This window comes from Zootoca vivipara, chromosome 4 (assembly GCF_963506605.1).
Source record: "Zootoca vivipara chromosome 4, rZooViv1.1, whole genome shotgun sequence".
In the NCBI taxonomy this organism is placed as follows: Eukaryota; Metazoa; Chordata; class Lepidosauria; order Squamata; family Lacertidae; genus Zootoca; species Zootoca vivipara.
The window spans coordinates 96,338,386-96,359,968 of record NC_083279.1 but is presented as its reverse complement, the minus strand read 5'-3'; the positions used below and the strand labels follow the sequence as shown (position 1 = coordinate 96,359,968).

At 47.0% G+C, this 21,583-nt stretch overlaps 1 protein-coding gene across 2 annotated transcripts in view; it reads right to left on the bottom strand.

Moving 5' to 3' along the window:
* Positions 1 to 21,583, bottom strand: part of ARHGEF17 (Rho guanine nucleotide exchange factor 17) — a 165,891-nt gene that overhangs the window by 23,024 nt on the left and 121,284 nt on the right. For both annotated transcript variants that reach the window (XM_035115379.2, XM_060273936.1), the window contains 11 exons: positions 19,544 to 19,720; positions 16,248 to 16,298; positions 11,826 to 11,935; positions 9,967 to 10,052; positions 8,997 to 9,115; positions 7,820 to 8,033; positions 6,881 to 6,954; positions 5,555 to 5,748; positions 3,893 to 4,143; positions 1,617 to 1,860; positions 9 to 95 (listed from right to left, as the gene is read on the bottom strand). In XM_035115379.2, the coding sequence (XP_034971270.2) occupies positions 9 to 95; positions 1,617 to 1,860; positions 3,893 to 4,143; positions 5,555 to 5,748; positions 6,881 to 6,954; positions 7,820 to 8,033; positions 8,997 to 9,115; positions 9,967 to 10,052; positions 11,826 to 11,935; positions 16,248 to 16,298; positions 19,544 to 19,720 (1,607 nt within the window). The remainder of the gene's footprint in view (positions 1 to 8; positions 96 to 1,616; positions 1,861 to 3,892; positions 4,144 to 5,554; positions 5,749 to 6,880; positions 6,955 to 7,819; positions 8,034 to 8,996; positions 9,116 to 9,966; positions 10,053 to 11,825; positions 11,936 to 16,247; positions 16,299 to 19,543; positions 19,721 to 21,583) is intronic.

Here is a 21,583-nt window from a genome sequence, read left to right as displayed (position 1 = left end):
CCACTTACAAAATGCATGTCACAGAGGCCGAATGTTGCATCTTCATGCTATTCTTCCTGTTGCGGATGTTGTCCGAGGATTGGTAGACATGGATGCTGCAAATCAAAGAGAATGGAAGCAGGCATGAGACTCTGGCAGGTCTGTAGGGAGAAAATTCAGTGCTGTACAGTCTTGACTTAGCATACTTTTGAATTATACATTCCTGGGATCTAGCCTCCCTTGGCTGCAGGCCTGTGGCCAAAGAGATCTTACTGTATGGCTCTGCCAAAGATACAGCACTGATTTTCAATATTCGATGACAGATCCTACCCACTCTGTGTCAGAGATTCATAGAATTGGAAGAGACCACAAGGGCCATCCAGTCTAACCCCCTGCTAAGCAGGAAACACCATCAAAGCATTCTTGACATATGCCTGTCAAGCCTCTGCTTAAAGACCTTCAAAGAAGGAGACTCCACCACACCCCTTGGCAGCAAATTCCACTGCCGAACAGCTCTTACTGTCAGGAAGTTCTTCCTAATGTTTAGGTGGAATCTTCTTTCTTGTAGTTTGAATCCATTGCTCTGTGTCCGCTTCTCTGGAGCAGCAGAAAACAATCTTTCTCCCTCCTCCATATGACATCCTTTCATATATTTGAACATGGCTATCATATCACCCCTTAACCTTCTCTTCTCCAGGCTAAACATACCCAGCTCCCTAAGCCGTTCCTCATAAGGCATCGTTTCCAGGCCTTTGACCATTTTGGTTGCCCTCCTCTGGACACGTTCCAGTTTGTCAGTATCCTTCTTGAACTGTGGTGCCCAGAACTGGACACAGTACTCCAGGTGAGGTCTGACTAGAGCAGAATACAGTGGTACTATTACTTCCCTTGATCTAGATGCTATACTATTGATGCAGCCCAGAATTGCATTGGCTTTTTTAGCTGCTGCATCACACTATTGACTCATGTCAAGTTTGTGGTCTACTCCTAGATCCTTTTCACATGTATTGCTCTCAAGCCAGGTGTCTCCCATCGTGTATTTGTGCCTTTCATTTTTTTTTTTGCCCAAGTGTAGTACTTTACATTTCTCTTTGTTAAAACTCATCTTGTTTGCTTTGGCCCAGTTGTCTAATCTATTAAGGTCATTTTGAAGTGTGATCCTGTCCTCTGGGGTATTAGCCACCCCTCCCAATTTGGTGTCATCTGCAAACTTGCTCAGGATGCCCTCAAGCCCATCATCCAAGTCATTGATAAAGATGTTGAATAAGACTGGGCCCAAGACAGAACCCTGTGGCACCCCACTAGTCACTATTCTCCAGGATGAGGAGGAGCCATTGATGAGCACCCTTTGGGTTCAGTCAGTCAGCCAGTTACATTCCGGGGATTTAGCCTCCCTTGGCTGCAGGCCTGTGGCCAAAGAGATCTTCCTGTTTGGTTCTGCCAAATATACAGCACTGATTTTCAATATTCGATGACAGATCCTACCCACTCTGTGTTAGAACGCCTTCCAACATTCCATGACATCACAGCAGCCAAACCAGTAGCGAAGGGAGCTAGCTGAGAGCTGACAAGTTTTAGCTTGTTATATTGGGGGGGGGGGGTGAATCCGAAAAGATTACAAGGCGCAGTGTGCCTACCAGCCATCCTCTGTCCCCAGCCACATGGAACTCTGATAGGCCTCCGGGTCGATGCTCAACAGGTCCTCCAGGCTGCCTCTGGTGAACGACCCTCGACTTGACCGCCTCAACGCCCGGCCGTCCATGGAGCTGTCGCTGTTCTGGGCGAAAGTGGTGGCAATGGGGAGGAAGCCGGCGGGGTCTTGCTCCTCTTCCGAGCTGGTTGTCTCGGCCGTTGCGTCTTTAGAGCTCGGGATCTCCTCATCTGGCAAACGAGAGGCAACGGGAACTAGCAAGGAACCTTCCAAACTCAAGGAAGGCCCCTGGCTTGGTCATTGAAACATAACAGTTCATTTTCAGTTCTAAACCCAATTTATTTGTCACCAAATGCACATCAAATCTGGACTGTTAAGCTGGAACTACATCGGAGGAATTTCTCTCTTTCTTTATCAATTATTTTTTATTGCTTTTCCAGAATTGTTAACAAATTGTGTTCCAAATTAATGCAAATTTAAAAGCTGACTTCCCCTCTGTTTTCTTCCCTCCTTTGCTGCTCCCAGTATGGCAACATTCCCAACTTGCATTTCAAAATCTTATCGCTTTTCCCGCTCACTGGAAGGACAGATTGTGAAGCTGAGGCTCCAATACTTTGGCCACCTGATGAGAAGAGAAGACTCCCTGGAAAAGATCCTGATGTTGGGAAAGATGGAGGGCACAAGGAGAAGGGGACGACAGAGGATGAGATGGTTGGACAGTGTTCTCAAAGCTACGAACATGAGTTTGACTAAACTGTGGGAGGCAGTGCAAGACAGGAATGCCTGGCGTGCTATGGTCCATGGGGTCACGAAGAGTCGGACACGACTAAACGAATAAACAACAACAACATCGCTTTTCCCTACGCATCACCTGCTCAATTGCCAATTTCCGCTGCGACTTTCATACATTTCTTATAACCAGTCCTCAAAGGAGTCGGGCATGCTTCTAACCCCCCCCCCCCATTTTCTCCGTCTTGGACCCCTCTGGCGTGCTCGAGCACCCGAGAGGGCGGCTTGCCGTCTTTACTGCAAAACAGGAAGCCCGAGGGTCGGAGGAATTTCTATCCGTTGCACCCCATTTTGGGTGCAAAATGTTTTCACCTTTCCTTAGAGTTGGAATTTTGAACCTGTGTTTTAGAGGGGAAGCCTAAAACCCTCCCCCCGCACTCCTGGAGGGGGTGGGAATTGGTTGGAGGGGTCTTCCTCCATTCAGCTCTGCTGCCATGCAAGACCCTGCTGAGCCCACTGAAGGCGAGGGCTGCTTGGGGAGCCACCACCAACATGTTCCTGTCAATAGAGGGCAGAACGAGGCTCTGGGAACAAGGCATTTTGGGGTGGGGGCAGGGCAGGGCTGACAAGCAAGGGCCCGGATCTGGGGAGCCCAGTAGTAGAGCTGGCAAACAAAGCTCCTGCTCTGACTGGCAGCACCCAGCAAGGCTTCATAAGCCGGGGGAGGGCTGCTTTATTAAAGAGAGCTCGTACTGCCGTTGCTGCGTGGTGTCATCGTTTATTTTGTGGTAAGTTGCACCGAGGAGCCTATTGCACAGACTTGACGGCATATTCCAAAATAAGAAAATAAAATAAAATAACAGCAACTAACGTTTAGTGGGAAGCTCTCATTTCGCTTGGAAGATGTCATATTATTTTCCACGTAAAACTTAGGAAACATTGATTGCCATTCCTGAACTTTAGTGCGAGCTGAATAAGCAATAGCAGCTACTGTGTAAAACAATCGCTGGGACATTTAGAGCCTTGAATCATAGAATTGTAGTTGGAAGGGACCACAAGGGCCATCTAGTCCAACCCCCTGCAATGCAGGGATTTTTCCCCAAGGTAGGGCTTGAACCCATGACATGGTTGAAATATTATGCTGATATGCAGCAATGCCTCGGAGCCGTCGTGACTGCGGCCGTGCCTTGCCCTGCCCTCGCCCGCCCTGCCACCCCCTCTCGCCTGCCCGACCCACCCGTCCTCTTGCTGCTGTTGAGAAAACGTCTGTTTCTCAGAAGATGCAAACAACAATTTATTCATGTGCTTAAATGTTTCTTCTCTGCCAGCTTGCACAAGGAAGCTGAAGAATCATTCCTAAAAAGGAATTGTTTGTTAAGACAATACGGTGCACCTTGAGTTGGGTTTGGAAAGGATTGGTGCTCAGGTTCAACAATATGCTCAGTGGTAGAAGGGCACCAGGGGAAGGGGGAAATGGCTGGCTTGGGGCAAGTTACTAGCCCTCAACATTGCGCTGTGAATGGTCCGACTCACTTCCAAAGCTGGAAGATATTGTGGAGTGGCTGGCTTGGCTCTGGAGGGTGCCGGAAGGACTCGGCGAGGACTCGTCATCCGTGTCGTCGCTGTCGAAGGGGACCAGTTCTCGGTTGGTGCTGTCCACTGGGTCCGAGAGCTCCAGGGAAGACCCAGAAATGGAGATATGCAAGCACTGCTGGGGGCCAGACTCGTCCATCGATGTGTGAACCGGTTCTGAGGAAGGGCTGGCCAGAGGTTCGGGACGCTCCCTGGGCGCAGAGTGAGGTGGGAAGAGAACAAAAAGGGATGGGGGAAAAGATAAACTGAGATAAGCTGCGTCTCTGCATTGAACAGCAAAACATGAGCTGCCAGGATGGAAGCCTAGGAGGGGACAGGAACTGCAGAAGTTGGGGATTCGCTGCTTTCAGGAACCAGGAAGCACAGAACTAAATGCCCTTTAGGAGAATCGTAGAATTGCAGAGTTGGAAGGTACCCCGAGGATCACCTAGTCCAGGCATCCCCAGACTTCGGCCCTCCAGATGTTTTGGACTACAATTCCCATCATCCCTCACCACTGGTCCTGTTAGCTAGGGATCATGGGAGTTGTAGGCCAAAACATCTGGAGGGCTGCAGTTTGGGGATGCCTGATCTAGTCCAACCCCCTACAATGCAGGAATCATTTCCTGGGTCCAGGACATCTCTCTCCCCCCCCCCCACAACACATTTCCAAAGGTGATAGAACTACTAAAAGGGCCCCCTCTGCCTATTTTAACACCCAAGAGGGTCTGTAGGGAAGGACACGGTCTTCCAGATATTCAAACCACAGGTTCTGACCCCACTGTGTTGGACTAGGTCTTGGGAGAGCAGGGTTCGAATCCTCACCCGCCTATGGAGTTCACTGGGTGACATTGGACCAGTCACTACTTCTCAACCTAATCTATCTACTCCAGGCTTCCTCAACCTCGGCCCTCCAGATGTTTTGAGACTACAATTCCCATCACCCCTGACCACCGGTCCTGCCAGCTAGGGATCATGGGAGTTGTAGGCCAAAAACATCTGGAGGGCTGAGGTTGAGGAAGCCTGATCTACTCCATAGGGTTGTTGTTATTGCTGTGAAGATAAAACAGGGAGGAGGAGATGTACGCCGGCTGCCTTGATCTCCTTGGAGGAAAGGCAGGATAGAAATGCAACAGACAGACAATAAATGAATTCTAATTTGGCCATTTCCTGCAGGACATGTCATGTGTGTATCTGACAGAAGCGGGTTCTGGGTCCCCCAAAAGCTTACAAGCCAGCCCTTCTCAACCAGAAGTTCTTGGACTACAACTCCCATCATCCCTGACCACTGGTCCTGCTAGCTAGGGATGATGAGAGTTGTAGTTTTAACAACACCTGTGGAACCAAGGTTGAGAAAGGCTGGCTTACGTCATAAACTAGGCATCCCCAAACTTCGGCCCTCCAGATGTTTTGGACTACAATTCGCATGTTCCCTGACCACTGGTCCTGTTAGCTAGGGATCATGGGAATTGTAGGCCAAAACATCTGGAGGGCCGCAGTTTGGGGATGCCTGTCATAAACAAATGTGTTTGCTTTCCAGGGGCCACGAGACTCTTGGCTGTCACCGACGTTCTAAAAATGAAACCACCCAACAGGCAAGTCCTCTTCCGGCGTCTTCCTTACCGGAAGCTTCGCTTGAGGCCTGGCACAGAGGCCATGCAGAGGATCCTGGCAGAGCAGACAGCGATGCAGGCCTCGACGATGGGCTCCTTTTTGACGCTGAGGAGGCAGACCTGCCCGACGTAGCCGTCGCTGTTGCACACCCAGACCTCGTAGGCGTTCTCCGGGTTGCTGTGGCTGGGCGAGGCGCAAGAGAACTACCGGAGAAGGGACAAAAAAACAGGTTATAAACCGTTTCCTTTATGAATAATCATTAAGATTTTTCTAATTATAACTTAAGTCTCCTGCAGACATTATTCAAAACAAGTCCAGGTACATATATTCCGGCATATAAGACTGGGCGTATAAGACAACCCCCGAATTTTTAGAAGATTTTCCTGGGTTAAAAAGTAGTCTTATACGCAGGAATATACAGCACATATTTTAGGGCACTGTTTTGTGAAGTATTCTCTGCATTTTCCCCATGCTTTTTGAAACTCTTGTCTACTGTGATCGCTAATTGCTTCTGTTAATCTTGCCAATTCAATATACTCTAACAGTTTATCTCTTGACATTCCTTTTTTGTTGGCCCGGTTCCCCCCCCCCCCCAGTTTTTAGCAATTAGGATCCTTGCCGCTCCTGTGGCATAGAGGAATTTTTTTTAAAAAATATTTTTATTTTGAATTTTATAACACAACAGAAATTTGTATTATGAATTATCTGTTGTATTTCTGTGGCACAGAGGAATATTTTCTGGTCTTCTCTTGCTATACCTGTGTCCGTTATCCCTAGTAGAAAAGCTTTTGTATTTTTCATAAAGTTATATACAGTGGTACCTCGGTTTATGAACACAATTGGTTCCGGAAGTCTGTTCATAAACTGAAGTATTCATAAACTGAAGCGAACTTTCCCATTGAAAGTAATGGAAAGTGAATTAATCCGTTCCAGACGGTCCGCGAAGTACTTAAACTGAAGCGTTCATAAACTGAAGTGGATTAATCCATTCCAGGCGGGTCCGCGGAGTACTCAACCTAAAGCGTACTTAACCCAAAGGATGGGTGTAATTGGTCCCGGAAGTCTATTCCTAAACTGAAGCGAACTTTCCCATTGAAAGTAATGGAAAGTGAATTAATCCGTTCCAGATGGGTCCACGGCGTTCGTAAACTGAAAATTCATAAACCGAGGTGTTCATAAACCGAGGTTCCACTGTATATATAAAACTTTAAAAAAGGGTTTGTGTTTTCTAAACAATCAGCAATTTGAACCATGGTTTCAGACAGTTAATATGGAAACGGTAGCAACAAACAACAGATGAACTGGGTGAATTTGGTTTGCAAAGCTTGGACCTACCTGCATTCCGCTCCTCGTTTTCATGATGGGAATCGCCTTCAGGAACTCAGGGTCCAGGCAGTTTTTGTAGGAAGCTGGTTATGAAAAAGAAAACAAACAAACTTGTAGCGCGGTCCAATTTGCGGCATAATCCACTGCAGCTCTGTGGAGTCACGATAATGAAAAGCCATCTTGAATCTATCTACCCCGCTTCTAAAATCTGATCGTTCCCTTGTCCTTGTTTCTAAGACTCCACGGCCACTGGCTGAGCTGCTGTGATGTCACAGCATGTTCGCAAACATTTTCACTGCCCACACTATTTATCAGCAGCAGTTGGCAGTGGAAGCAAGCGGTCAATTTGGCTGGGGATAAAAACCTTGCAGCTTGTTCATCAGCGCCGCAGGAACACCTACAGAGAGGAGGGGTGTTAGAGGGAAAAAACCCCCACACCTATTTATGCTCCAGATCAGCCCCTTCATATAGAGGCAAAGGCAATACAGAGTTTTCTTAGGCTGAACTTTTGGTTGAGGGAGGAGCACGACAACACATTTTTTGGTCAACCTCTCTCTTCAAAGAGGCAGATGAGGAAGATAACTTGTGCAGAGGCTCGATCAGTTCAGACTGCACTCAAGAGACCGAATGTCCCCCTCCCTAAAAATATAAATCCACGCACACAGAAAGCTAGCATGTCAGGGAGACAGACTTCAGCTTCATATTGACAGGCCAGTTTTCTATGTGCAGGGATGGGCCATCGAGTAGGTCCAAGAAGTGCCCTTGCGAACCTGATGACAAACATTATGAGCTTTATTAGCCGCAGGATGTGTGCGGCTGCTCCGTAACAAGAGTTCTCTGGGCGCCTTACAAAGCGCTCCCTACCCCAAAACATTAAAACAGTGTAAAGCAGTAAAAAAAAAAATTACAATATCAAAAACAAAACCTCAAAACACTCAAGACAAGGACCTAGTTTCTTCTTGGTGTCCTCAAAGGCTTGCTCAAAGCTGTGGCGCGCATCTGGGTTGGGGAACTCGAAGATGTAGGACTCCGTGCCGTCGGCCTTGGTTGCTGTGAGCTCCATTTTGTTGGGCGGGAAAGACTGGGTGAAGGAAAGCGACTGCTTCTCCGCCAATTCACGGTGGATGGCAGCCATCAGGTCCTTAATGACGTCGTCCAGGCTCTGAGGGTGAGCGAACACAAATGCCGGCATTAGCTGTGAGAACACCATGGACTTATGGAATGAAATTCCGCGGCAGCAAGTTTCTAGTCCATCTTATGCAGTCGCAACAGCCCACAAGCCTGTAAGGGCAACTTTTAGCCCTTATCGACCAGGTTGGTACCAGAGCTTTGATTTCCAAGCTCCACGTTTAGAGGTGACCCAACTGGAAGGCATCAAGGACAGGGCCTTTTCGGTGGAGGCACCACAGCCGTGGAATTCTCTCCCCAGGGTGAGCTGACGGCTGCCGATTTATTCTTTCTTTCCGGAGAGCATTCGTGGAGGTTTAAATGCTGCTGCCTTTTTGGTTGGTTACTTTTAGAGTTGTTATATTTTAATCTTTAAATGGCATACATAAATAACCTTTATTTATGTATGCCACTACTGCAGCCCGTGTTTCGTTAGCCCCAAAATGGAAAACGAGCGAGGTCCCAACCAAAGAAGAAAGGCCACTTAAATTGACAGAATATGTGCAGCTTGCAGACTTAACATATAGAATAAGAGAAGAAGAACATCATACGTTTAGAGAAGATTGGAAAACGTTTATTGAATATACAGAGGGAAACTATGTTTATTTGAAAACGTGGGCAGCGTTATGATAAATTCAACAGTGTAAATAAGTTTTGACGGATGTAATAATGGAATACTGAATGGTTTAGTTTATGTAAAACATGCAGGGATTTTGTGATATGAACCATGGAAAGAGAAGAAGTCATTGATATTTTAAGGTTGTTTAACTGAATATTTTAAATTGTAAAACAGAACATTTAATAAAACTTACACACACACACACACACACACACACACACACACACACACACACACCCTTTAAATGGAAGCCATTCTGATGGTATTAAGAGATAACTGGAACTAAAAATGGTTTTACGAAACGCCTGTACTCGCCCCGACAACCTCAATGGTTCTCACCTGATGGGGGAAGCTGAGGGTCTCTGAAAGCTTGCTAACTTGGCCAAGGGTGCTGAGGTCCTCATCCAGGCGAGAGATGGCTTTCTGGATGCTCTCGCGATTGGGCGATTGTGAAGCCCCTGGAGTCAGACAGAAATCACACATCACACCACATTTGTCTCAGGCAAGGAGGCTGGAGATCTAAGCCAGCTGTATTTCTCAGTATCTACTGCATGTTCTGATGTAACACGAAAAACTGACTTTATATACTGCCATTTGGAGGTTTAAAAATGCGGCGATTAAGAGGCAAGCGGTTAGGCCACGTGAAAGGCGAGCGGCGATACTCCTTGCATTTCTGTATTTATTGCAAGTGACACCCTTCACTTTAAATCGATGAACCCCAATTTAAAGTGGGCATCAGGTGGTGGCACGCAAACTGTGTGTTTCTAAAGGTTGTGATTGACGATCACGAGCCACACGGCACGACAACAACGTGGCAGCTCGTGCAAAACTCCGCTGTGTTGTTGCTTTCTGGGCAACCTATCGACAATACAGTGGTCCCTCAGTTTTCGAACGTCATCCGTTCTGGAAGACCGTTCGAGTTCCGATATGTTTGGAAACCGAAAACTCAATACGGAAGCCTCAATATGGAAAACTGCGTATTGAACTGCGTGGCACATTCAATTTCCGAAAAGTGTTGAAAAACCGAAGCATTTACTTCCAGGTTTACGGTGTTCAAAAGCTGAAAAATTCGTCAATGGAGACGTTCGAAAACCGAGGTACCGCTGAGCTACATTCAAGGTTTCCTCTTAAGCCTCCCCGCGAAGCGTATTAATTTTCTTTCCGCAGCTTTAAATCCCTGTAGCTTCGTATGCTTCAATACTGTTTTATTGTCTGCATTGTGTTTTATAGATTCCTGTTTCTCAACAACGCTCGGGTATCCTCGGGACGCAGAGCATTCTGAAAGGGAACAACACCGACAGCAACAGACCTTTCACAATGTCCAGGTCTTCCAGCGGAAATTTCCAGAGCAATTTGTACTTGCTGGCTGTGTCGATCACACTGGCCGCTGTGTAACTGCAAAGAAAAATCATGTAACACTAAGAATGGGAGCAGTACTGGATGCAACCACCAAGTGGCCTTATTGGCCTATTTTAGAAGTGAACACCTTCCATTTAGCTCTTAAGTCTTCTTTCTTCCCTTGATCAAGATGCTAAGCCTGTGGGCGGGGCCTAGCCCATTTTCTAACTTATGTGCAAAATCTAGCTTTCCGAGATGCCTCCGATACAAGGCACATTTGACAGCTAGCTGCGCATTCTTGGCTGAGATGGACCTTAATTTTTTTTGCTGCATTTCAGGTGTGCACAATTCTATACCTGGGGTGGCTCCTGAAGTTCCCGACGGGGACCTCCGAAGAACAGCCAACCCCTGCTGAAAGCAGGACTCGAACTCGGCACTGACTGTGCGACAGAAGCGGCATATCCCAGCTGCCTTGGGGCTACAGCCCCCCCCCCCGATTATGCCAGAGGTCATTCATTGGCAGCCAAGTCTCTGGCTAACCCACACCTGACATCAGGAGTGGGGCAGGTGGGTGTGGTTTGGGCCCCGTGCCTTATGGACAGAAATGGTCCCTGTGGGAGCCGAGAAACAGTCTGGGCTCCTGATAAGATGCCTGTCCTTTGCAATGATGATGGTTGTAAATCACACCGTTCAAGCTCTTTATTAGCAAAAACACGATCTGCACAGGCTTGGCTGTCAGGCCTAATGAGCACAACAGGTCTCGCCCTATGAAATCAGTTGGCCCCCATCTCCCCACAGATTTATCTAACTCCCTTCCTCTTCAGGGCTTTCCCCAAGCAATGGAAGACTGTGCTTGTATGTCTGCCTTTGCTCCTGCCGCTTCACGCCTCTTCTGGTCCTGGGAGACTAGGGGAAGGGGAGTTTGTCGCAGGAGGGGGAGACACTGTGGGATATGTGGGATGTGATACATAAGTAGCAGTCAAGTACAACATTCCTTGTTTTCCTAGAGTGGACATGCAAGGGGATGTTTGGTCCACCCAGTCGGAACTTCCTGTTTCCTCCTGGGCAGGGACTTACTTCCTTTGCATGTGACCAGAGGTGGGCGTGACCTTACCTGTGCAGGTAACAAAAGCACAAGGCACGCAGCACTCTCTCTCTTTGACTTCTCTCCGTCGTTGGAGCAACTTTTTTAGCTAGAGATGCTTCCAGCCAACAGAGGACACTGGGACCATATGGGATAGCTGATATTTTGTAACTAAGTCTGCCTTCAGGGATCCAACTGCGAACTGAATGCGAGTAAACTACTTTCATTGACTTTAAATAAGATTGTTGTGTGTTTATTAAGAGGGATATAAGGGAACTTACTAGGAACCTAATATTGAGAGGCTTACACAAGCCTGCAACCAGCTACCTGCTGTGCATTAAAAGGGGAATGTAAACTCTGCTAAGTAAAGGAACTGGCTAACGCAAGTTAGGAAGGATATTAATAAACAATATATCCTCTCCTGCCTCCCTGAACATTCCCACAGACACCCGTGACTCTTCACCAGCCGGATTCCTCTCGGCCTTGTTCCTCTCCTGCTTCTGCCTCTAATTCTGGCCGCCTCTCTGTCACAGACTCTCGCCGCTCACTAAACCCTGTTCCCTCTCCATCTTCTGACACCTCCTCCTCCCAGGCTTTTCCGTCTGACCACTCATCATTGCCCCACCACCAATCCCCGGACTCTGAGCCTTCTTCCTTTGGGGGTTCCCCAGCTGGTTCACCCCACCCAGCCCTTGTGCCGCCAATCACACCACACCTTTCGGTGGGCTTTGGGGTCAGTCACTTACAGGCTCATGGAGCTTCGCCGTAGAGACCCCGACTTGCGTTTCAGGGTGGTGCAGACGAGCAGGTCCGTGAAGAGGAAAAGCGAGCGGTCCTTCTTCCCACCCACGGCCTTCTGCAACGAGACACAGGAGAGGTCAGGCTGGGACAGCTCAGTCGGTTGACCAAGAGACTCTTATAATCTCGGGGTTGGGGGTTGGACTAGAGGACCCTCAAGGTCCCCCTTCCAACGCTACAATTCTAAGATTCTACCAATCTCCCCAACGCTTTCTTGGGCAAGCGTATGCAAGCTTTAGGACCAAGCAGATCTCCTTTTCACGTGACGGAACAAGAGGACACCCAGTTTCTTACTAGTGGAAAGTTCTTTGAGTTCAAACGGTTTTAGAAGCTCCAGTGTAGCTCATGCTACAGTGAACAAGCTAAGTCTTTAAAGTGCTACAAGACTCCTTAACGGCTGATGAAGGCTGCTTAACGGCTGATGAAGGCTTTTATTCAGACAAGCTTATGCTCGTGTGTTTGTGGAAGGGGGGAGGGAAGTTACTGGTTTGTATTTGTTTTTTATTATGTATTTTGTGTTTTTTTCTTGCATATTTCTGCTGTGAACCAGCCTGAGATCTACAGATGAAGGGTGGTATACAAAGATAATTTAATGATGATGATGTGCAGGGCTTTTTTTCCCCCCTTGAAAAAGGGGTGCCAGAACTTGTTGACCTTTTTTTAGGGGGAGCAGCAGCCCAAACTTCTGGTGAGTTCTGGCTGGGGGAAAAGCCCTGATAATGTGGGTGTTTTTAGTTTGTTGTTGATTTTATCTTTCAAATGTTTTAAAGAGTTGCTTATACTACTAAATTTCATTGTAGGTAGAGGTAAAAGGTAAAGGACTCCTGGACGGTTAAGTTCAGTCAAAGGCGACTTTGGGGTTGCGGCGCTCATCTCGCTTTCAGGCTGAGGGAGACGGCGTTTGTCCACAGACAGCTTTCTGGGTCATGTGGCCAGCAGGACTAAGCCGCTTCTGGTGCAACGCAACACCGTGATGTAAGCCAGCGTGCACAGAAATGCCGTTTACCTTCCCGCCGCAGCGGTGCCTATTTATCTACTTGCACTGGCGTGCTTTCGAACTGCTAGGTTGGCAGGAGCTGGGACTGAGCAACGGGAGCTCACCCCATTGCAGGGATTCAAACTTCTGATCAGCAAGCCCTAGGCTCTGTGGTTTAGACCACAGCGCCACCCGCATCCCTAAATTTCATTGTAAACAGCTTTAAGGAGGGTTTTTTCCTCTCTTTTTTGCAATCAAGCGGCGTGTAATTTTTATGAAATGAAACAAAAAAACAGGGCACCGCCTCTCCTTCCCTTATGCTCCCATGTTACTTTCTCCCTTGGAAAAGCCGCCATTATACTTGCGTCACAGGAAAAGGTGCTCTTTGTGAATATTCTGTATCTGAGCCTCCCCCTTCGCTTTGGTCCTGGATATTCTATGGGATCACGGCAATTGCTGTTTGTGGAAAGGGGGTAATTGGTTGTGTTTTGCTTTTGTTCTTGTTTTTATTGTGTATTTTGTGCTTACATCTTGTATTTTTACGCTGCAAAGCACGCTGAGTTCTTTGGCTGAAAAGCAGTATGCTATTATTATTATTATTATTATTATTATTATTATTATTATTATTAGCCGTTTGTCCGCAGACAGTTCTTCCAGGTCATGTAGCCAGCATGACCAAGCCGCTTCTGGTGAACCAGAGCAGCGCATGGAAACGCCGTTTACCTTCCCGCCGGAGTGGTACCTATTGATCTACTTGTACTTTGACGTGCAGGAGCTGGGACTGAACAACGGGAGCTCAACCCATCGCGGGGATTCGAACCGCTGACCTTCCGATCGGCAAGCCCTAGGCTCAGTGGTTTAGACCACAGCGCCACCCGCATCCCTATATCTAAATATATCTATAAATAAAACAGAGGTTCTCAGGAAATTGAATTCATCACAGTGGTACCTTGGGTTAAGAACTTAATTGGTTCTGGAGGTCCGTTCTTAACCTGAAACTGTTCTTAACCTGAGGTACCACTTTAGCTAATGGGGGCTCCCGCTGCCGCCGCACGATTTCTGTTCTCATCCTGAAGCAAAGTTCTTAACCCGAGGTAGGCTACTATTTCTGGGTTAGTGGAGTCTGTAACCTGAAGCGCCTGTAACCTGAAGCGTCTGTAACCCGAGTTACCACTGTATCTCGTATCTTGGTCTTGTGTCCATCCCCCCCCCCAGCACCAGCTACCCTTGTGCTTTTGCAGAATTTAGGCGGTAAACGCAGTACCTAAATTTCAGCTGCCTTGGGACTCCCCAACACTTTCGGGGGTTGCTTTTTTCGACAGAAGCAACCTCCCTCCTTTCTACCCCCCCCACCACACTGCGGGAATTTTCCCCCAGCTCCCGGTGCTGTGATGGGGAGATAACAATCAAAATTCCCCCAGCCGAGCGTGTTCCACCCTGCGTTGCCATGTCAACCCCGGGAGCAGGGGATCCAAATAAACAGGCCCTCTTCTGCACAAAAGGCCTCGTCTGGCTTTTCCAGATCACGTTGGATTCTAGCGTGGCCGCCAACAGCCGGTCGTGTCCGCCGCCGCCCCTGCCTCGCGACTCACCCAGCCTCCTGTCGCCTTATAACTAAATTTCAGGGGGTTAGTCAGCCATTATTTGCAGAGCGAAGGCGGCGTACAGAACGCATCCAATCGGAAAAATGCAAAAAAAAGGAAGGCTTGCATGCCCTCGGCAAGCCAGCCTAACCAAGCTGCCTTTTTATTTCGCGAGGCTGCCGTTTGGGGAGGGGAGTAGTGAAATCTATTAATTAGGGATTAATTAAATCGAAAAGGATGAAGAGAGCTGCAGTGTTTTAGTGCGCGATACCTTAGCGATGCTCACACGGATTTTGGGTGCAATTAAAAGTGTGCGTAATTTCATTTTGCTGTTCCCTGCGGTGGTTGGGGTTAGGTTTATTATGCAACCGAGTAACGAAATGCCGCTGCCTCTCCGACGGCCAGGAATCAAATTAAACATTGTGCGAGGAGGCCATGCTGGGGTTTCCCCACTGGGTTGGGGGGGGTGACAGTTTGGGGCAGAGAGGGGAGGCAGGTCATATCTCCCCTGCCCCCATCACAAACACAGCTGCTTTCCTGGTAAGAGTTGCCAGGGGCCATTGTTCTGCTGCCACTTCTCCCTCGGCCAGTAATGCGAGATGAGTGCGTAACCCCAGAATTGTCCGCGACTGGACTTAACGGTCAGGGGTACCTTTACCATTTTATATTTAGATATATCTTATTGAATTTCCAGAAATTCCACACAAGCATTCCAATACGTAATAGATTTGTCTTCTGTCTCGCCGACAGGAAGAACTTCCTGACGGTAAGAGCTGTTCGGCAGTGGAATTTGCTACCAAGGTGTGTGGTGGAGTCTCCTTCTTTGGAGGTCTTTAAGCAGAGGCTTGACAGCCATCTGTCAGGAATGCTTTGATGGTGTTTCCTGCTTGGCAGGGGGTTGGACTGGATGGCCCTTGTGGTCTCTTCCAACTCTATGATTCTATGACTTCACACCCCATTTTCCATTGTTTTTTTATTCCTCCCCCTTGCTGCACCCTATCTTCCCTCTATTATATTATAACATTAATACAATATTCTCTAATTCCTTCTGCTGCTCCTAGTTCAAATCCTGCTCACGAATTCATCCTACCCTAGTATTTATTGAAATAGTTCGAAAAAAGGCTTCCATTCGTCCATAAAGCAATCATCGTTAGGTTCTCTTATTTTAACTGATTAAACTGATTCAGCATTTTTGTGCATAACAGATCCTCGCTGCTGTAGTTACATACATAAGCAACTTAACCATCTTTTTGGAACTTCTGTACCTATAGTATAATCCCTAGAAGAAAAGTTTCAGTTTTTCTTTTTCTTTTTTTTAGTAAAATCACTTTAAACATCTTTTTTATCTCATCATCTATCCTTCCCCCAAAATCCCCTCGCTTTCTTGCAAGTCCACCACATATGAAAGAAGCATATATCAGGGGTGTCCAAACTTTTTTCAAAGAGGGCCAGATTTGATGAAGTAAACAGCCGAAGTTGTTGAGCTTTTTTTTAGGGTGGAAGTTTTTTTAGGATTTTACCCCAAGAAATAAACTGCCACAGGGGCCAGATTAAACCAGACTTTGGCTGTACATGTTTACACTTCCAGCAGTCATTAGAATCGGGTGTTTTTTTTTATATTCTAAAAAAATGCTTTTGGTGAGGGAATGAGCAAGCTGGGGATCTGATCCTGCATTGCACCCGGGGCTGTTCAGCTCACAGAGACCGTTCGCATCGACCCTCCCAAACAAAACAAGGAAAAATATGCAACATTCATTAAAAAGGCTGACTACGACTTGCAAAATTAAACAGATTACGGAGAGCTCTCTTACCAGTTCCACTAGCATCTCCTGGCGCAAGAATCTCCGCAGCGGGGCCTGAAGCTGGGGAGACACAAGGAATTGGAGCGATTTAGGGGTGTCGCCAAATGCCCAACAGGGATCTTAACACCGACTTCTCAATCGTGACAGTGTGACGAAGCAAGATAATAATAATAATAATAATAATAATAATAATAATAATAATAATAATAAATTTACTATTAATACCCTGCCCATCTGGCTGGGTTTCCCCAGCCACCCAAAATAATATTAAAAACACAATAAAACATCAAAGGTTAAAAACTTCTCTAAACAGGGCTGCCTTCCGATGTCTTCTAAAAGTAAAATATTTGCTTATTGCCTTGACATCTGCTGGGAGGGTGTTCCACAGGGCGGGCGCCACCACCGAGAAGGCCCTCTGCCTGGTTCCCTGTAACCTCACTTCTCGCAGGGAGGGAACCGCCAAAAGGCCCTCGGAGCTGGACCTCAGTGTCCGGGCTGAACGATGGGGGTGGAGACGCTCCTTCAGGTATACTGGGCTGAGGCCGTTTAGGACTTTCAAGGTCAGCACCAACACTTTGAATTGTGCTCGGAAACATACTGGGAGCCAATGTAGGTCTTTCAGGACTGGTGTTATATGGTCTCAGCGGCCGTTCCCAGTCACCCATCTAGCTGCCGCATTCTGGATTAATTGTAGTTTCTGGATCACCTTTAAAGGTAGCCCCACGCAGAGCACATTGCAATAGTCCAAGAGGGAGATAACCAGAGCATGCACCACTCTGGCGAGACAGTCTGCGGGCAGGGAGGGTCTCAGCCTGCGTACCAGATGGAGCTGGTAGACAGCCGCCCTGGACACAGAATTAACTTGTGCCTCCATGGACAGCTGTGAGTCCAAAATGACTCCCAGGCTGCGCACCTGGTCCTTCAGGGAGGGTCTCAGCCTGTGTACCAGATGGAGCTGGTAGACAGCTGCCCTGGACACAGAATAGATAGCCCCCTGAACAGGTCCCACCCCTGTGGCTTGCAGGTCCCTGGCAGTCAGAGCAGTCGACAGCAGTTATTCCAGTGAAATGTTCCCATAGAATTATTCCCGAGGGAGATTATGCATGGCATTAACCGACATTAGTTTTTCCATCAGACTGTAGTAGGGGGAAATGTGGGACAGCGACACCCCCCCTAGATGCCCCCCCTCCCCAAACTGCCCCACCTACAGTGATAAATCCAACTGGCCATTATGGGAATGTATAAAAGCTCTTCATTTTCATCCCCTTTCCGTTTCATATTACGCCCTTTAGATTGCAGGTCATTACGATAAAACGTAAACCACCTCGAGTGCTTTGCTTAGAAAGGCAGGAAATAAAGCTAGGAAACAAACAAACAATTTAGCATCTCCTTCCATCTCTTGGTCACTTTCCAGCGTGACACAGACTTTTGTCCTCTAGAGCAGTGCTCCCCAACCTTTTTATCGCCGCGGACCAGTCAACGTTTGATAATTTTACTGCGGCCCGCTGAGGGGGGGGGGACGTTTATTGTTTATATTTTATTTAGATTGTTTTGATTTAATAATTTTAATTTAATTGTAATTAATGATCCTTAGGCGGCCCGGTACCAATTGATCCACAGACCGCTACCGGTCCGTGGCCCGGGGGTTGAGGACCACTGCTCTAGAGGGGGAACACCGAGAGGGCGGGGACAGGGGTTGAGGACCGGGAAACCAAAATTAAATTTCCAGTCTCCACCTCTCTTTGCACATGGCTGTGTCTCTGGCTGAAAGGAGCCCAAATGTCTTGGCAGAATGATGGAAACCGGGGGTAGTCAGAAATAAGCATCTGAAAGAACAGAGAACATGTACATTTCCAGATTCATTTACACCGGGGGTAGGTAAGCCAGATGCAGCTGAATTTCATCCAGCCCTCAGGGTCCCCTCCCTGTCACCAAGTTGGGGGGGGAAGGGCTTTGGCGCCAAGCGTGCAATTTCTGCTCCTTCCTCCGCAAGAAGGAAGGCCAAGGGGAAAATTTGGCAGCAGACTTGTGCTCCTTGCAAATACGCAACGGACTTTGCAACTGCATACATGCAGGGTTTTTTTTGGGGGGGGGGATACAATTACATTTTGAAGTTTGAGGCTTTAAATAGCCAAAAGGTTTTCTGTTCAGCCTTACTGGCATTCTTCGGTCGGGGTTGCCGAGTGCTTTTCGTACAACTCCATTCCCTCCAACACCTTGAGTCCCCAAAATGGGGTCTGCATCTTCCTGCCCACACACCTGCATGAATCATGTGACCCGTGCGAGATCACAGTTCCCAAAAGACGCACATTTTTCAGGGCCATGCTGGCACACGTGTTTTGGGGTGCTGCACAAGATTGCAGCCCCCCAAAAAACCACCCTTTCCCGGGTAGGGAAAGTGCTTTTTCAAGGCAAGATCTTGGCACGAAATCATGCAAGGTCATGGCACCCAAAACGGCCTCCCTGTTATCTTGCGGAAAAAAACAGAATGTACCCCTTTTCCCAGGACATTTTCGGGGTGCGCAGTTAGGATAGGTAAAGAGTGTCGGGGAAGCCTTGCTTACAAACCTCAATGAGAAAAAGGGAGAAAAAATTGAGAGAAAAAGGTGAAACCTGAGTGGAGTTGCTAAGAATTAAATACTGTACAGGTGAAACTTGGAAAATTAGAATATCGTCGAAAAGTGCATTTATTTCAGTAATGCAACTTAAAAGGTGAAACCAATATATGAGATAGATGCATGACATGCAAAGCAAGATATGCCAAGCCTTTATTTGTTGTCATTGTAATTATTTGTCGTTAGGCGGGTCAATTATAAATGGAATGCAATTAATGAAATGTAACAGCGGTTTTTATTTTTGTAACTGTTTGTTTTATTACTGTGCAATTTCCAAAAGAAAGCATTTGTAAAAATTAAAAGAAAAATAAAAAATAATCAGTTTTATTACTGAAATAAAGTATCTGAAGAAGTGCGCATGCACACGAAAGCTCATACCTATGACAAACTTAGTGGGTCTCTAAGGTGCTACTGGAAGGAATTTTTTTATTTTGTTATTACTGAAATAAACGCACTTTTTGACAATATTCTAATATACAGTTTCACCTGTATACAGACCTTTGTTTCCACGTGAGTGTTTGAGTTTGTGCAACAAGATTGGCCCACTACTGGAACCTGACCCCTGACCCCTGGGTGATGTGGTCCTCAGCAGAGAAGCCCCCCGCCCTATGTGTACGTAGATGTATCCCTCCCCGCTTCCCCTCCCCCCAAAGCAGTACACATTCAAGAAAGCATCCCACCAAATCTTACATCCTCCATTCCTTCTATATGCGACTCGATCTCTTGCACTATCCGGGCGTTTCGTTCCACCTCTTCTGCGCTCCTCATCCCTTTGTTGATCCTCTCAGCCACCTGTTTGATGCTCCTCTGAGCTTCCATCAGGAACGGGTGGTCGGGGTGGGCTTCGGGCGTGTGTTTCAGAAGGTCCTGGGGGGAGAAAGCGCAGCAGGAATTAGAGCGGGAAATGGATATATCTATATATTGCAGGACCTGCCTGGGCCAAAATGTCAAATTTGCTCCACATTATCTCATTCGTTTGTGATTCCTTCCTTTCTCCAACTCCTTACGACTTCCGTAGATGCATATGTCTGGGCCATTTAAGACTACAGGGGTACCTTGTTTCTCAAACAACTTGGAACCCAAACACTGCAAACCCGGAAGTGTTCCAGATTATGAACTTTTCCCAGAAGTCGAACGTGCTCCGTTTTGAGTGTTACGCTGAGGTCTGTCTGCTTTTGCTATTTATTTTGTGTTTTTGTATTTGCGGTCTTTTTGTTTTGTTCTTGTGACTATGTGGAACCCAGTTCAGCTACTGATTGATTGCGTGACTGCAGTTCATTGTTTATTGCTTTCATTTTATGGATCAATGGTCTCATTAGATAGTAAAAATCCATGTTAAATTGCTGTTTTAGGGGTTGTTTTTAAAAGTCTGGAACGGATTGATCCGTTTTGCATTACTTTCTATGGGAAAGCGTGCCTTGGTTTTGGAACGTTTTGGTTTTGGAATAGACTTGCCATCAAATCAGTAGGAGAACACTTCAATCTCCCAGGACATTCTATACAAGATCTCAAAGCAGCTGTTTTATTACAGAAAAAAATCAGAAACAGACTGGAAAGAGAAGTTGCTGAATTGCAACTCATTAGCAAGCTTAAAACCATGGAGCCACCTGGAATGAACAGAGACATAGGATTCTTATCTCATTATACATGATCAAGCTTTCCTTAGCACCTCAGCCCTTGCTTCCCCCCCCGCAAGACCAATTGCAGTCATTAACAGTCGTTAACAGTCATCTACAGGTTTACCACTCCTATCAGCCCATTCCCATCACCCCACCCCCCACCCTCTGAATATACATAAGGGTCTGGTTTCTTCTGTTTCAGTGTATCTGATGAAGTGTGCATGCACACGAAAGCTCATACCAAAATTAAAACTTAGTTGGTCTTTAAGGTGCTACTGAAGGAATTTTTTATTTTGTTTCGACTCAGACCAACACGGCTACCTACCTGTAACTGGAACGGATTAGGTTTGAGAACCAAGGTACCACTGTATATAAAACCTTTAATCATGGAATGCCCATGGAGAATACTTTTATTTTTTATATATAAAACTTTATTATTTGCAATGGGAATCTTTGAATGAGTCTCTTTGGAGCTGCACTGTTACTTTCTACTTTTGCCTCCTTCCTCCTGGTAATAAATCAATTAAAAGAAATAGGTCCTTGTGAACTCATCAGCCTTTTGCCGCCAATTTCTCCAAACTTACTCACATTTTTCTATGCAGTTTAGCCCCTCATACACGTGTTTTTGCAAAGCGATTTCCCCAAATGTAATTGTGAGGGACAAGGGATACAGGGAAGTCCCTCCCATCTTAAGTTCCAGCCCATCCCCAAGCGCTGGAGAGAGCAAGGAGAGCTCTACCTCCAGCGGAGAGTCAGGAAGTAGTGTCCGAGGCTCAGGCAAGGTTGCGGAGCCCATGCCCCAGGTGGGACAGGAAGATGGGAGCAGGGGGGGGGAGGCCAATTCCCCCAACTCCGGAATTGCGACGCAGACGTAGGGGGAAGAGGTTGGGTCTTCCAAAGCTTCTATGCTGGAGGAAAACGCGCCAATCGCCATTCGGAGGTTCTGACACCTCACCTTAAGGATGTATATTAACCGCTCTGACCACTGTAAATAATCAGCACTTAATAAAAGCCTAAAAAGACAATGCTGGAGTCGTTACTCTAGAGTAGCCACATCAGGCCCTCTGACAGCAACCTCCGAATCTTTTTTTGGCTACTTTGGAGTGCCGCG